Consider the following 14,176-nt stretch of genomic DNA (forward strand, 5'->3'; position numbering starts at 1 on the left):
ACTCTCAGTTGCTATAAATCATGGTTGGTTTTTACCTCAAATTGACGTCAAAAATGCCTTTTTACACAGCGATCTCCAAGAAGAAGTGTATATGAAGTTACCACCCGGCCATCCTCAGAGTAATGATCCAAAGTTGGTCTGCAAATTGCATAAATCTATCTATGGCTTGGGTTCACCAGAAGCAACGCTGAACACTCGTTATTTGTTCGTATCAAGTCTGATGAAAGGTTGGTGGTTTTAATTTATGTTGATGATCTTATTGTTACTGGTAATAATCATGCAGCTATTACCAATCTTAAGAGTATTCTTCATCAGCAATTTGCTATTAAGGACCTTGGAGTTCTTAAATATTTTCTTGGCATAGAAATGGTTACTTCTTATAAAGGGTTGTTTTTTAATCAATGCAAATATATACTAGATTTATTGCGTGAAGCTGATATGCTTGAATGCAAACTTGCAAAGACACCTCTGGATAGCAAACTCCAGCTAACTTTGGATGGGGAGTCTTTTGATCAACCTCAGCTTTATCAAAAATTGGTGGGAAAGCTTATCTATCTTACAATCACACGACCTGATCTGAGTCATTCGGTTAGTATTGTAAGTCAATTCATGCACTCACCTACTGCAGCCCATATGATGATTGTCAAACGGATTCTTCGATATCTCAAGGGCACTATTGGACGTGGAATCCTTATGCAAAACCATGGTCACACACAGGTACTCAGTTACACTGACGCGGATTAGGCAGGAAATAATCTTGATCTCAAATCTACTACGGGGTATTGTATCTTTGTTGGAGGAAATCTAATTTCATGGAAAAGTAAAAAAACAATTAGTCGTTGCTCGTTCCAGCGCTGAAGCTGAATATCGCGTCATGGCCTCCATTGCTTCTGAACTTATATGGTTGAAAGCATTGCTAGCTGATTTCGGTGTCTTTCACCCTCAACCTATATCCCTTTGCTGCGATAATCAAGTCGCAATGCATATTGCTTCTTATCCAGTATTTCATGAACGAACCAAACACATCAAAGTTGATTGTCATTATGTTCGGGAACAAGTTCAGTCTCAGATGATTGTTACTCAATATACTAGGAGTCAGGATACTTATTCACCAAAGCCTTGTCCTTCGCTCGATTTCAATTGCTGTTTTCCGAGCTTGGATCAATCAATCTTCTTGATCCAGCTTGAGGGGGAGTATTGGCTGATAAATCTAATATGATCTGATATGATTCTTCTTACCTTTCTGTTATGATTCTTCTTACCTTTATGAGTTGTTACTTACAAATTCTTAGGCTTTATCTTAGAAGAAATATTAGTGACATAGCTAGAATTACTCTTGTAATAAATGCAACTGTGTATATATATGTGATAGAATGTAATACAGTGCGATATGAAATACACGACAATATTTCTCTTTTATTCCTTCTAATTCTTCTTTTCTTCATCTTTTTTTTTTTTTTTGTCATTGAATATTGCTTGTTATCTTCGTACAAATCTTGTTTACCATGCAAAATGTTCAATATTATTTTGGAATGGTTGTGCACATTTTGGGGGAGACAGCTACTGGTCATTATTTTTCGACCGTCTCCGTTTTTGGTTTATTTTTCAGCCAAGCGGTAATTCAATTGTTACTTAATGAATTCTCTGTTAACAACTAAGCATTCTTTCTTTTTTTCTTTTTTTTTTGGTTAACTGTGGGGATCCGGGTCAGCTTACGTGCACCTCGACTAATCTTATGAGGCCCTGAAGTTAATGATTACATAAGCCTCCAGTAACCTTAAAGTTGCACTTGAGGTCGTGGCCTAGCGGGGGAAGGGACTTGTTTCCTCCCTCTGCACCCGGGTTCGATCCTCTCTGTGCATGTCTGTCACCTCCGCGGTGCCTTACATGCCCACTGGGCTTGCAGGATGTTCAGTGAACCCGGGGATTAGTTGTGGTACGCATAAGCTAGCCCGGACATCCCGGGTTATCAAAAAAAAAATGTTTGTAACACACGAACTAATAATCTCTAAAAAGCAAACCCAACTAAGCATTCTTCTTCAATACTTTGGTGTCCAACACTCCCACGTTAACAATTGGGAAGGATGTCTCGCATGGCTCTCCTGGACGGGCGGCCTGCAGCATCTTTTGCTGCGGTAATTCAATTGCTAATTTTTCTAATTTTCTTTCATCATATGTTCAGCTCGTAGAATTATTCGTGCTTCAAATTGTGTTCCATTATGTAAAAGCTTTACTTCTTCCATCTATATTTTCATGCTCCATACTTTTTGGCGGTAAGTTGCATGAATTGGCCATTATTTTCTCGCTATGGAGCTTCAGGTCGTACCCAATCACCAAGAGCTGAAATGATCGCCAATCTATTCAAGCCTGTGTCTAAAACTGCAGATGAAGGAATGATCAGGTCATTCCTGATAGCATGCGCACTGCGTATGAAGTGGCTGCAACACTTCATGCTTGCATAGCTTGTACTGGCCGGATACGCTGCTTGTCCTTTGCTGAGAGCTGCTTCCGAGTTTTGCAACAAAATGGTTTCAAATGTCAGTTGAGCAAATAGAAAGTCTGTTCTAATCTCTTTTAGCAAGAAAAAATGGTGAGACAAAGAAAGCATGGCAAGCCATTACGCAAAAACCTGATTTATAAGCATTTTTACAAACAAAGTATGTATAGTACCTTAACAATATTATCCTTTGATGAGTAATTATAGGTGAGGGGCAATATTTAGGACATTTCATAGAATTTGGTAAATATTTATTATGCATGAGAAAAAAAAATGTGTTTATGAAAAAATGTTTCTAATTATTGAAATTTAGTGGTTAATAAAGAGTGCATAAGATTAATTTATTTACTTGATAAATTATTTTCTAAAAATATTTATTATTTCATAAATTAGGTGGGTCATATATGATAAATGATTTGTGAAAATTATTTGTAAAAGTAAGTTTACAATTGCAAAAGTATTTTGAACATGTTTTGTTTTATGTGAACTTATTCATGGATTGCATATGAGTATAAATTAGATTGATTATGCTTTGGAATCGATTTTTGAGGGTTAAATATTGGCACTTATAGACATGTTCATTTAGAATTTGATGTTTAGTCCTATGACAAAATATAACCTATATTTATTGTTGTTAGAGTAACTATAGTTTTTTTACTCTAAATTTGACTTTGAATATGAGTATGCAATCAATGTTTGTATATATTCAGAATAATTAATTTGAATTATTTAAGTTTATAAATGTGCTTTTTATCTTTTGAATCTTTGAAAGAACTAAAATTTTAGTATAATAAATGAATTGATTGTGAGTTGTATGTATTAGTAAGTTTGACATGTTTGGTCTAGCTAAGAAGATGAATTATTGTTCTTTATTGAGTATGTGATACTCCTCTTCTATTTTTTTTATTTTTTTCAGTTGGTTTGAAGTAGATTTAGAATGTCAAGTGATTGTTTTAGAAGTTTATGGACTTGATTTCTAGATTTTAATATTTCAAATATTACATCAGTTTATGATCTTAGATTTGTAATGCATTTTGTTTTTATTTTTTATTTTTTACTTTGAATTTAAGTTATGATGGAAGATAATTTATATTGGGTTTATTTAATTTATAATTCAAGGTATTTTTTTTTAATGGGGTTTTATTTTGAGTATAATTTTTTAATTGGTGTTAAGATGTCTTGCATTCTCATAAAGTATGCGCCATTGTCAAGCTAAAAAAAATATTTTTCATGATTTTTGTGTTTTAGAGCGTGACACAAAATAATATTAATTAATTAATTGTGGTACATAACTTAGCACCACCTCTCTTACGTGGCATCTTCTTAACACGAATATAAGATGTAAATTTGTCCCAATAAGTTAATTATTAATATTCAAACAATAAAATTCAAAATAATAAAAATTAACATTAACACAAAAAGATAGGAAGAAAGGTTGGTTCTAATTTTGCCTGAACTTACCTGCAGGTACTGTCATTGACAACAAAATTTGTCATCCAAGAAATAATGACTTCTACATTTGTGCTCATGCTGGGATGATTGTGAGTTGCAAAATGTTGTTTTTATTCTTCCTGTTCAATCTGTTGAGCGAAATGCTTGAATATTTTCACCTCCATTAAACCAGCTGTGTGGTGTACTGGTGTTCATTCCTCTCCGTAGGTATATAAATATATTTGCTTGGTTCTGCTCTCATGAAGAAAGTGGTCTTCGTAGATGCTAATGAATTTGCTTTGTTTAATGAAGGGGAGCAGCTCGGCCTGCATATTCCTGCAGATGACGAGCTTGGTTTTTCTGCAGATGATTTGCAATAACCTGTGCATTCCTTGTCATATGTGAAGCAAGATTTCATGGAAATAGGACATAATTAGCAAATTCAATTCTGTATATAACAGTTCTTGAAGCAAGCAGAATGATTATTGCAAGGATTTTTTCGTTTATCTTGTGCTGTAATCACTGGTTAGAACTGGAAATCAGCTACTCTCCAATTATATTCGCTCATGAAAGCAGTTCAATGCTCACAGTAATTTGGTCAGGCTATTATTTTTCAAACAAGAGTAAAAGTAATTTCTCCCTGCAAGTTTAGAGTGAAACTGGAAATCATTAATTACTTGCGTTTTGTTGCAGCAATCCAGCTAGCTTCGTCCTCACATTATTATTATTATTATTATTATTATTCATTATATTTATAGATAGTACAGAATCTTTTGAATTGTAACAGAGAGATACAATGAGATAAGAAGAGATAAGTTCAACTTCGAATAGAGATAAACATGATATTATCTGGTACTAGCAGAATTGACAGAAAGTTTATAGCTAACAATGCCCACGTGGCAGCGACCCAGATCGACGATTTTATCAAGTTCGATGAAACGACATACATGTATTCGAGTCTTGGTGGGACATCATTTATTACTGGACATTAACTGCACATCAGACCCGATCTAAGATTTAATAAATTACGAGTTTGAAATATTTATTTAGATTTTAAAAATTTACTCAGATTTTTTTTTTTTTGTCTTTTTTTCTATACCCCAGATCATATTTTTTTATAAAAAAAATTAGAACATGCTTGTATCATAAAATTATAAATATTTTTTAATTTCATGTATTTTTTTAATCTTTTAAATTTAATCATCATTATTTTTATTACTATTTATTTTATTTGACATCATATATATATATATATATATATATATATATATATATATTATCAATATTAAATTTGATTATCATTTTTTTTATTATTTTTTTTCCTTTCCTTTCAAGTGGTATTTTTTTTCTTATTTTTCTTTTTATGAAGTTATCTTAATTTTATATCTATAGTCTTAGAATTTGTGAGTTAACTCGGTTTAATTGGATTTTTATTTTTATTTTTTGTATTTTTTCCTTTTAATATTGAGGTTTTTTATACTCGGTTCATGTTGGATTATTTTACTTTTTATCGTTAAATTTTTTATCAATTTTTTTATTGTTGTTATATTTTTTATTTATATTATTTGAATTATCAATTGGTCCAATAACTCAATTATCAAAAACAAAATTTCTTAATATATTTTTTATATCAAAAAAAAATTATCAACTCGCAACAAAGTATAGAAAACAAATTTAGTTGAAAACTACTTAAAAATATTTTAAAAATATTTTTAAAAAATAAACAACCAGGATCACTTTGATGGCCCTCTCGCACAAGCTATGCGAGTTGGATGGACAGACACCTAGCACAACCCTTGACTCCTCAACAGTCCTCCTTCGGTGGTTGCCTAATATTTTTTTCAAAGTTTACATTCTAATCCTTAAATTTAATTTGTTTTTTTGGGATATATTATTGGCTCCTATAAATTATGTGTGTTTTATTGAAGTTCCAGCTACTTCATAACTTGTTATTCCAGGTAATTTACCACCTCCAGGTTAGCTTTTTTTTTTTATTAACGTGGTTTTCCGGGCCAGCTTACACGTATTTTGATTAATCTCACGGGTTTTGAAGTTAAAGACCATGTAAGCCTCCAGTGGCCCTGAGGTTTGTGGTACTCAAACTAGTGATCTCTAAGGAGCAAACTCAAGGTCTAACCAGTTGATCTACACCTCTTACTAAAATAGGTGACGTGATATTCATTGTTGGCCAGCTTAATTTGTTTTCAATATAAAAAAAAATGTTAAGGCGATGCAATTTTTTCTAAAAAAGCAAAAAATAAAATTAAGACTTCAGTCATTGACTCAATTGAATTTAATAAATTCAGCTAATTTAATAACACTTATAAAAAAATTAATGACAATAAATAAAGTGAAAAAAGCTAACAATGAAAAAAGGCCAATAAAACTAGACTCGAGCCTATTCAGATTAACATGATAAATATGCAACTTGATCATAACACTAGGATAACCTCGTCGAAAGAAAATTGAGTAAAATCATGAAACTCAATAACTAAATAACCCAATGTTAAAGGGTGAAGTTTCAAAAAAAATTATTTTTTCTAAAAAACTATAAAAAACAATCTGAGTTAAATAAAATTAACCCGCTAACCCTGCGATCATGAACCTATGATAGGTGCTTATTCAATTCCAATTGAACTGCATCTTTACAAGTAGCTAGACACTGAGGGAGTCATTAGTTAAAAAATTTCGCAACAAATAAATGTACAGTTCATAACTTGAAGGCATTAGCCATCAAGAAACATTAAAAATGCTGATATATACCATCGCCTTAGGGCGGTGGGGCTGGGGCTGAATATTGGCAGGGAGCCTAAACAATGGCTTCGCCGGTAGGGAATCGGGAGCACGGAGCTTTGGCAAAGGACACGAAATACGAGATCAAAGTTACATCCATATCTGGTTTTGGTAATTATATGTGACATTCTTCTCTTGTTTGATCAGCACTTGAATGGCCTTTCATTGATATTGATTATAAGCTTCAGCATATCATTCTTCGACTCCATTTCCTCCCTAGCTCTGTATCTCTTTCGCTTTCTAGTTTCTAATGACCATCGGTATTCCTTCCTATGCGAGTCTTGTCTTTATATTGTGTTCTCCTAACCCTTTCTTGAGTGTTCTTTCTTTCTTTTACTTATGGTTGTACATAAAGAAGGCCCTTGCCTGATCAAACAAGAGAAGAACGTCACCTGTAATGCAATTTTGAACTGATAATCTCCCATATCAAGGTTTACAGTTAGACAAGCAAGGTACTGGGTAATTTTGCATGCTATCTACAAGTTAAATGGAATATTTTAGTCATAATGCACAAGGGAAGAGAGAAATATTGGAGAAATGCAAACCAAGTCCACAGAACATTAATTCAAGTTGTCCGTGAAATAATAAAATGTAAATCGTGTTTTACAGCTACAAGAACACCAAAGAATCGCTATAATGAAACATCAATTTTCTTTGTTCTTTGGGAGACATCATTGTTATTATTTGTTGCAAGTAATTCTAATTAATCCAGGGAAAAGCTGGTTGTAAACAGGAAAGATCTTTGACCACAGCTCTGCTAGAACATTTCAGGCCAGCAAACCTGATGATAATACCCAAAGGGTGACAGAACAGCTCTTGAACCTTCAGGAAATATAGAATCCTTCAGGAATTTTGCTTTGCTAGAAGAGTGGACATGCTGGACCTTGATGGGTGTCTACCCAAAATTGATTCCTTGTGCCAGTGGTAGCTCATTACCGTAATTGATTGTACTGTCAAATAATTAATAAAAAGGATCAGTGGCAATTTTATTGGAAATTCTATTTATTTGCATTTTTTTTTCTCTGTCGAGAAAAAAAGTTATATCTAATTTCCCAACGTGAAAAGGGCTAGAGTTCGATTCAAGCATCAAACAGAGAAATCCAAGAACTGTCAATGATTCTTAGATTTACCAAGTTGAGCGTCGCATATATTGCTTCCAAGAATCACTCCCTGCTTCACGGCCACCCCCTGTAGCCTTTTCGCCACCAAAAGCACCACCAATTTCGGCACCATTGGTTGGTATATTTACATTCACAATTCCACAATCACTTCCTAGTGGCCTGCATTAGGTAATCAAGTGAGGAATTTCTTTAGCTAAGCAACAAAAGAGGAATACTTATAAAACACACAAATCATTTTAAGGAACTCGGCTGTGTACAGGAATTAAAGAAATATCAACAAAAATGTCACTTCTTGTAAATATTTTCACGAAGATCATTAAGGTGAGTGAGAATCAAGAACAGCCTTCAGAAATTGCATGGGAGTGAAAAACTCCAAATTCAGGAGCAAAATATTTTTATTTAGATAAAAAATGGAACCTACAATCACATAATTCACATCCAAGGATTTTTTAGCATGTAGAGAGCATAGAATAACATAATTCACTCTACAGACATGACTATGGAAAAACTCACCCAATCCACTTGAAGATAATTTCAGGTTTGCGGGTGAAGATAGAACTACTTAATCCTTGGGGAACTGAATTGTTTATTTCAATTGCTTCTTGTAAAGTCTGCAGAGAGGGTTCAGCTTTCAGAATTTAGATTAAGTGCAAACCCAACAAATGAAACTCAGAATTTAGATTAAGTGCAAACCCAACAAATGAAACACCAAATGCAAATTAATTATTCAGCAATCTCTACATGTATAAAATAACTGTAGGAAAAATAGTAGAGATTAGTTATCAAAAGGGAAAAAAAAGGAAAGAAAGAAAGAAACTTTAGTCTTGCGTACTTCATATCTCACGAAAGAAAGAAAATCAGTTTAAAAAAAAAAAACTCACCAAAGGAAAGAGCTGGATGAAGAATGTACCTGAAATTTCATAACATAAAGAACAGGAGCAAATAATTCTTCTTTAACAACGTCAGCATTTGGAGAAATCTCAACTATTGTGGGCTGCACAAAATTCCCCTCGGATTCTATCACTGAACCACCTATTAAGATCTTACCTCCCTGCAAAATGAAAGTCAGTGATTTTTATTTTTATTTTTTTTTTTTTGTATTTCCAGTCATTTTTCACCTAGAGAACTAGGAACATAAAGGACAAATGAAAGCTTATATTTAAAGTATTGGAACAGCTGGATAACCACAGTAGATAGGTGAAAAACAGAACATGCCTGGGACTTAATTATCTCTATTCCCCTTTCAAAGCTCTTCCTTGATTCAGAAGTATGCAATGGTCCAAGCAAGTTGCCCTTTTCCAATGGATTCCCGATTTTAACTTGCTTGTATACATCAAGTAGTTGATCAAGGACTCTCTGATATATGCTTTCATGTAGAAGCTTCAGCACAAACAAGAAAAATATTAATATTGATTTTGACTACCATTGACATGCATGAATGTCAAGGAAAAGTCAGATTTTAGAGTACCAGCCTGCGGCATGTTGTGCAGCGCTGACCAGCTGTCCCAACAGCAGCAAACAGAACCGAATGAACAGCTAGCTGGATGTCAGCATCATCCATGATTATTATAGCATTATTACCACTTAACTCAAGCAAGCATTTACCAAATCTCTGATTAACTGTCTGTTGCAACATTAGGCCCACCTGTACAATATGTAGAATTTGCGTGTAAGAAATATGTACCAATTATAATTATCAAAATTTCCCCTTTTATAAGAGTAAATTTGTATGTACATGTTCTAAACTGTGACAAAACTCAAACATCTGGGCACAAATTAGAGAGAATATCCAGGAAACATTATCCAAGTAATAGTCATTGATATTGCAATAAATCACATTACAAAACCACAAATTCAGTAATTTATTCTGCACAGGCAGAAAGAATATGAATCCAAATTCAGTGTTGAATACATGCAGCAGATGATTATAGCGATACTATTGGAATAAGACTAATATATTAGGAAACCTTAGAATATAATGAATGAAGAGAATGGCCTATAGATCAAATAGGATAAATAATTTGACCAAGAACGGAAATGTTTCTCTTACAGTAAAGATCATGAACGATAAACATTTTCTAACGAGAACAATTTAAACACCTTTGAACTGCCAGTGAAAGAAACCAGAGAAATGCGTGTATCTTTGGCAATTGCTTGGCCAATATCAGCACCACCACAAAAGGATGTAAAAATTGCAGGAGGTAAGTTATTCTTCTCTAACACCCCAGCTACCAGCCTTGTCATTGCAATGGTAATCAAAGGAGTTGTTGGTGCACCTTTCCTATAATTAAGAAGGAACAATTCAAAGTCAGGCACAAACAAAACTTTTGTAAGTTGTATTTGCAACAAAGGAAAGCAAAGTAGATGTAGGTGTTTATTCATATAATTTTATGCTGATAATCACAATAAGCAGCTATGAAATGAGGTCAAAGTGGGAACTAGTATGCCAATAAGGGAGCATAAAAAGCTTAGCGGACTAATATCACTTCTAAGGCAAAAGATGCCGATTAGACATTGAACCCACATAATCTATCTGATTATGGAGAAAAGGTGGATTATCCAAATTTCAATTATTGGTTAATTTGAAAGGATAGGCCTGTTAAATATGACACCATCCAGAAACCACAGCAAGGACAGGTTTTATGCTGCCTATTTTTAATCATTTGCATGCTAAGCAAGTCAACGTAAATATTCCCTAAAACAGTTCATAGATCTTTCTAGAATACAACCCAAGGAAAGAAATGGACAATGGGCTAGTGGTCCACCAATAAGATACTGAAACCCGAACCCTTCAGGATGGCATAATCACATAATGGAGAAAAAAGAAAAGAAAAACACTGAAAGTATTTGATTGAATAAGGACAAATTGACATGTAATTATGAGCTTCAAAAGCTGAAATTAGACATTTAATGAAAAGAAACTAGACTGCAGTGCGCACATTCAACCAGTAATGAAATGCACATTATGTCTATCTAAGAACGAAATAAAGCATGATGTCCCAGCCAAGACAGGTACAGTGACTTACCAGACAACACAATTGCCACATACTAGTGCAATGCAAGCATTCCATCCTGCAGAACAGCAGCACACATAAAAATCCATGTCATAACTGGAAGAAAGCCATTTGATGACTTCATTAAAACAAATGGTGAAAATATTTTGATGTTAGAGAGGTACAATACCAGTAAAAAGTTTGAATACCATTCAAGTTACACTACTTTATCAGTCACGATGCATCCAAAAGGACGCACTTCACCATCAAGAAAAGTACTACTGGCAGAAGAAATAACTATAATTGTGAAGACAAACACAGTGTTTTGGATACAGCAACCTCCCATGATACAGACATGGGATATATCTCCATATACTTGTTTATTGCCAAATGTAAATGTGTGTGTGTTTCTGGATTATTTCTAAGGCTAATATTTTTTAAAACAGGATATAACACTCACCAAGAACAGCACATGGAAAGTTGAAAGCTGTAATCACACCAACAATTCCAAGAGGATTCCACATCTATGCACAGAACAAATGTTGAAAATGTCAACAGTATTAAAGAACTAAAGCAGTGATTTGAATTCAAAAGTAGAGGTGATCAACACACCTCCAGCATTGCATGATTTGGACCTGTTAACAGATGAAAATGAGTTATTCATTGACTATCATTTAGAAAACTGGGGAAGATACCCAATTTCAAGAGTTGATTTTTTGAAACAAAATGACAGCTGGAGATAAATGCCTAAATTCCAGCATTATCCACAACATACTGCACCCAGTTGAACTATGGCACTTAAATATGTACTTGAAAACTATTTTGAAAAGGCAATGAAAGAAAAAAAAACTACCACAAATTATACATAAAATGGTGAGAACTAATCATGGAGCCTACGTTCAGAAGGTATTACTGATCCGTTCAGCTGTCGACTTAAGCCCACACAAAAATCACACATATCAATTATTTCCTGCAAAATATAGGTGCTTATGATGTTAGAAGAGCTCATTGAAGAACAAGATGTATCACGAATAATAAATCACAAAAGATGGTTTTACAGCAAGTGAAATGAAAATCCTATAAACAATTTCATATGAAATAGCAAATTAAAGCTAGGCAACATACTTGAACTTCCCCTATTCCTTCAGGAAGTATTTTTCCCATCTCAAGTGACACAAGACGACCAAGCTCCTGAAGTTTAGTTCTCAAAGCATCCCCAATCTGTCTGACAATCTCACCTCTCTTTGGAGAAGGAACCTGCAAAATAAGATGCAAGGCAATTGGGAGGTCTCAACAGTTGATCACAAACAGAATATATGCAAGGGATAGAATAGTGCTAGTAAGCATATTAGAAGTTCACGTGCTAGAGAACTCTATAATGCATCAAACTCATATATTTGTCCCCCAAAAAAATTTTAATAGGTTCTACAGCAAGGAAAAAATACTTGCCTGCATCCATATCTTAGCAGCTTCACTGCAAGCTCGCATGCCTTCCTCATAATCTTCAACAGAACCCTCCACAACTTCAGCTATAGCCTAGATCAATACAAAAAAGAAAATGATTAAAGTCGATGGATGTTGTGAGGCAAGGAGTTAGTAAATTCCACGGCGCCTCAAATGGCCTCATTTGTGATTCATAGCAACTTAGCACTGGAGCATAAAAGCTGTTTATACAAGCAAATACACAGAAGAATACAATAGATACACACACAGATACACATATATTATACAGAAACACATGTTATACATACGTAAAAGAATCAGTAACAACCTGATTGTTTGCAGGATTCACACTGGTGACCACAGGGCCATTTGCTTTCCACGTGCCATCTACATAACACCCCAAATTGCGAGAGCTCAGCCCGATCTCACTCAAAAACTCATAATCTTTCCTAGCAAAACTCATCTCTGCATAAACAAATTAACAAAATAATTTATTATTTCACACATTAAAACTGAAATTCAAAATTATAACACCCCATGATTTTAGAATTGAAACGTATAATTACAATCGATCCTTTTCTTTTTTAGAATTGAAACACGTATGCAGGCGCTTCATTAATTATTACGGTTCAGAAGTGAGACTAAAAATTTCATGCCTTCAGATTTCTAAACTTTCTCAGTAACCAAACACCGAGCTGGAAAAAAAATCAGGGTTCCAAAAACGAGAAAATTATAAGCTTCAAAATCAAAGCTTTCAGCAATAATTACTTAGAAACCAAAAATATAATAGAAAATAAGAGCACATGTAGAAATAACAAGAAGTTCACATATTTTCATTCACTGTGAAATCAAAGTCTCTAAGAAGAATACAACCATGCCTAAAACACAAAAAAGGGAGAAGGGAAACAAAAATACTAATACGAATTAAAGAGAACCCAGTTTTTATTTCTATTCAATCTTCACTTGCGATCCTCTCATTTTATTGGCTTTCCGAACCAAAAAAGAAAACCCAGTAGGGGTGATGCATGTGTGTGTGAGAATGAAGGATCAAAACAAAAAAAAAAATACAAACTTTGATTTGTCGTCGTCGTTGTTTTCTGGAATGAGAAGAGAAACTCTGCAAAGTAAGGATATTAGAAGAGAGAGCGTCACGTGCTAATGGGGTATGAAATGAGTTGATAGTTTTGATTGATTGGGTATGGAACGGAGACAGACGGAAGAGAGGAGTGCGGAGAGAGTAGCCGTGCCTCCATATATATATATATATTGATATATTACTTCAATAAAAAAACAAAAAAGGGAGAGAGAGAGACGTGAGGGTTAGTGTGTTTGGATGAGTTTGATGATTTGTCCATTTATGATTATTGAAGGAAACAAACGATTATGGCATCCCGTCATCTGATGTGCCTCCTCCCTATCCCCTCTAATACACACACACACATCAGATTTTGAAGAAGGGAAATCGGCGACGTAATGTTGCTTGCTCGGCCAGCTGTGAGTGTGACTATCAATTTCTTTCTGTGGGGGATGATTTTAGGTGCTTAGCAGGACGCTCAAATCTAATTCCATTCTTTTCTTGTGATGACTCTCCATTAAATTTATGTTTTTTTTATTATTATTAATATAAGTATCTAGATTAACTTGCACGTACCTCAGCTAATCTCATAAGCCTTGAAATTAATAACCATATAAATATCTAATGAACCTGAAGTTTGTAAAATTTAAATTGATAATCATATAAATTCAGGATCTGATCAATTGAGTTATATTCCTTATAATTTTATTAAATTTATATTTTGATTTGTTGCATTATTAAATAAAATAATTTATATATATATTTCAAGTGAGTGTATATTCGGGTCAGTTTGAAAATATATATATTTGTTATTCTTAAGATA

At 33.8% G+C, this 14,176-nt stretch overlaps 2 protein-coding genes across 4 annotated transcripts; one reads left to right on the forward strand and one right to left on the reverse strand.

Moving 5' to 3' along the window:
• The first annotated feature begins 1,928 nt into the window (after positions 1-1,928).
• On the forward strand, positions 1,929-5,014 carry LOC127904906 (protein argonaute 4A-like). The gene is made up of 4 exons (XM_052450017.1): positions 1,929-2,135; positions 2,229-2,427; positions 3,965-4,045; positions 4,241-5,014. The coding sequence occupies exons 1-4, from the start codon at positions 2,085-2,087 to the stop codon at positions 4,306-4,308; spliced, it is 399 nt and encodes a 132-aa protein (XP_052305977.1). The 5' UTR covers positions 1,929-2,084; the 3' UTR covers positions 4,309-5,014.
• A 2,267-nt stretch (positions 5,015-7,281) lies between these two features.
• Positions 7,282-13,535, reverse strand: LOC7475079 (aldehyde dehydrogenase family 7 member B4). Of its 3 annotated transcripts, none has more exons than XM_052455467.1 (15): positions 13,351-13,535; positions 12,607-12,743; positions 12,285-12,371; positions 11,961-12,092; positions 11,733-11,805; positions 11,448-11,470; positions 11,296-11,359; positions 10,869-10,914; positions 9,943-10,123; positions 9,311-9,487; positions 9,054-9,222; positions 8,753-8,889; positions 8,356-8,453; positions 7,852-8,001; positions 7,282-7,671 (listed from the first exon to the last, which is right to left on the reverse strand). In XM_052455467.1, the coding sequence occupies exons 2-15, from the start codon at positions 12,739-12,741 to the stop codon at positions 7,617-7,619; spliced, it is 1,527 nt and encodes a 508-aa protein (XP_052311427.1). In that variant the 5' UTR covers positions 12,742-12,743; positions 13,351-13,535; the 3' UTR covers positions 7,282-7,616. The 3 variants fall into 3 exon arrangements, with proteins under 3 accessions (XP_052311427.1, XP_002299720.4, XP_024444373.2); XM_002299684.4 differs by having other exon boundaries at positions 8,753-8,893; positions 9,058-9,222; positions 13,351-13,532; XM_024588605.2 differs by lacking the exon at positions 13,351-13,535 and adding an exon at positions 13,194-13,338 and having other exon boundaries at positions 8,753-8,893; positions 9,058-9,222.
• Positions 13,536-14,176: the final 641 nt, after the last annotated feature.

Source organism: Populus trichocarpa, chromosome 1, assembly GCF_000002775.5.
Source record: "Populus trichocarpa isolate Nisqually-1 chromosome 1, P.trichocarpa_v4.1, whole genome shotgun sequence".
NCBI classification, from domain to species: domain Eukaryota; kingdom Viridiplantae; phylum Streptophyta; class Magnoliopsida; order Malpighiales; family Salicaceae; genus Populus; species Populus trichocarpa.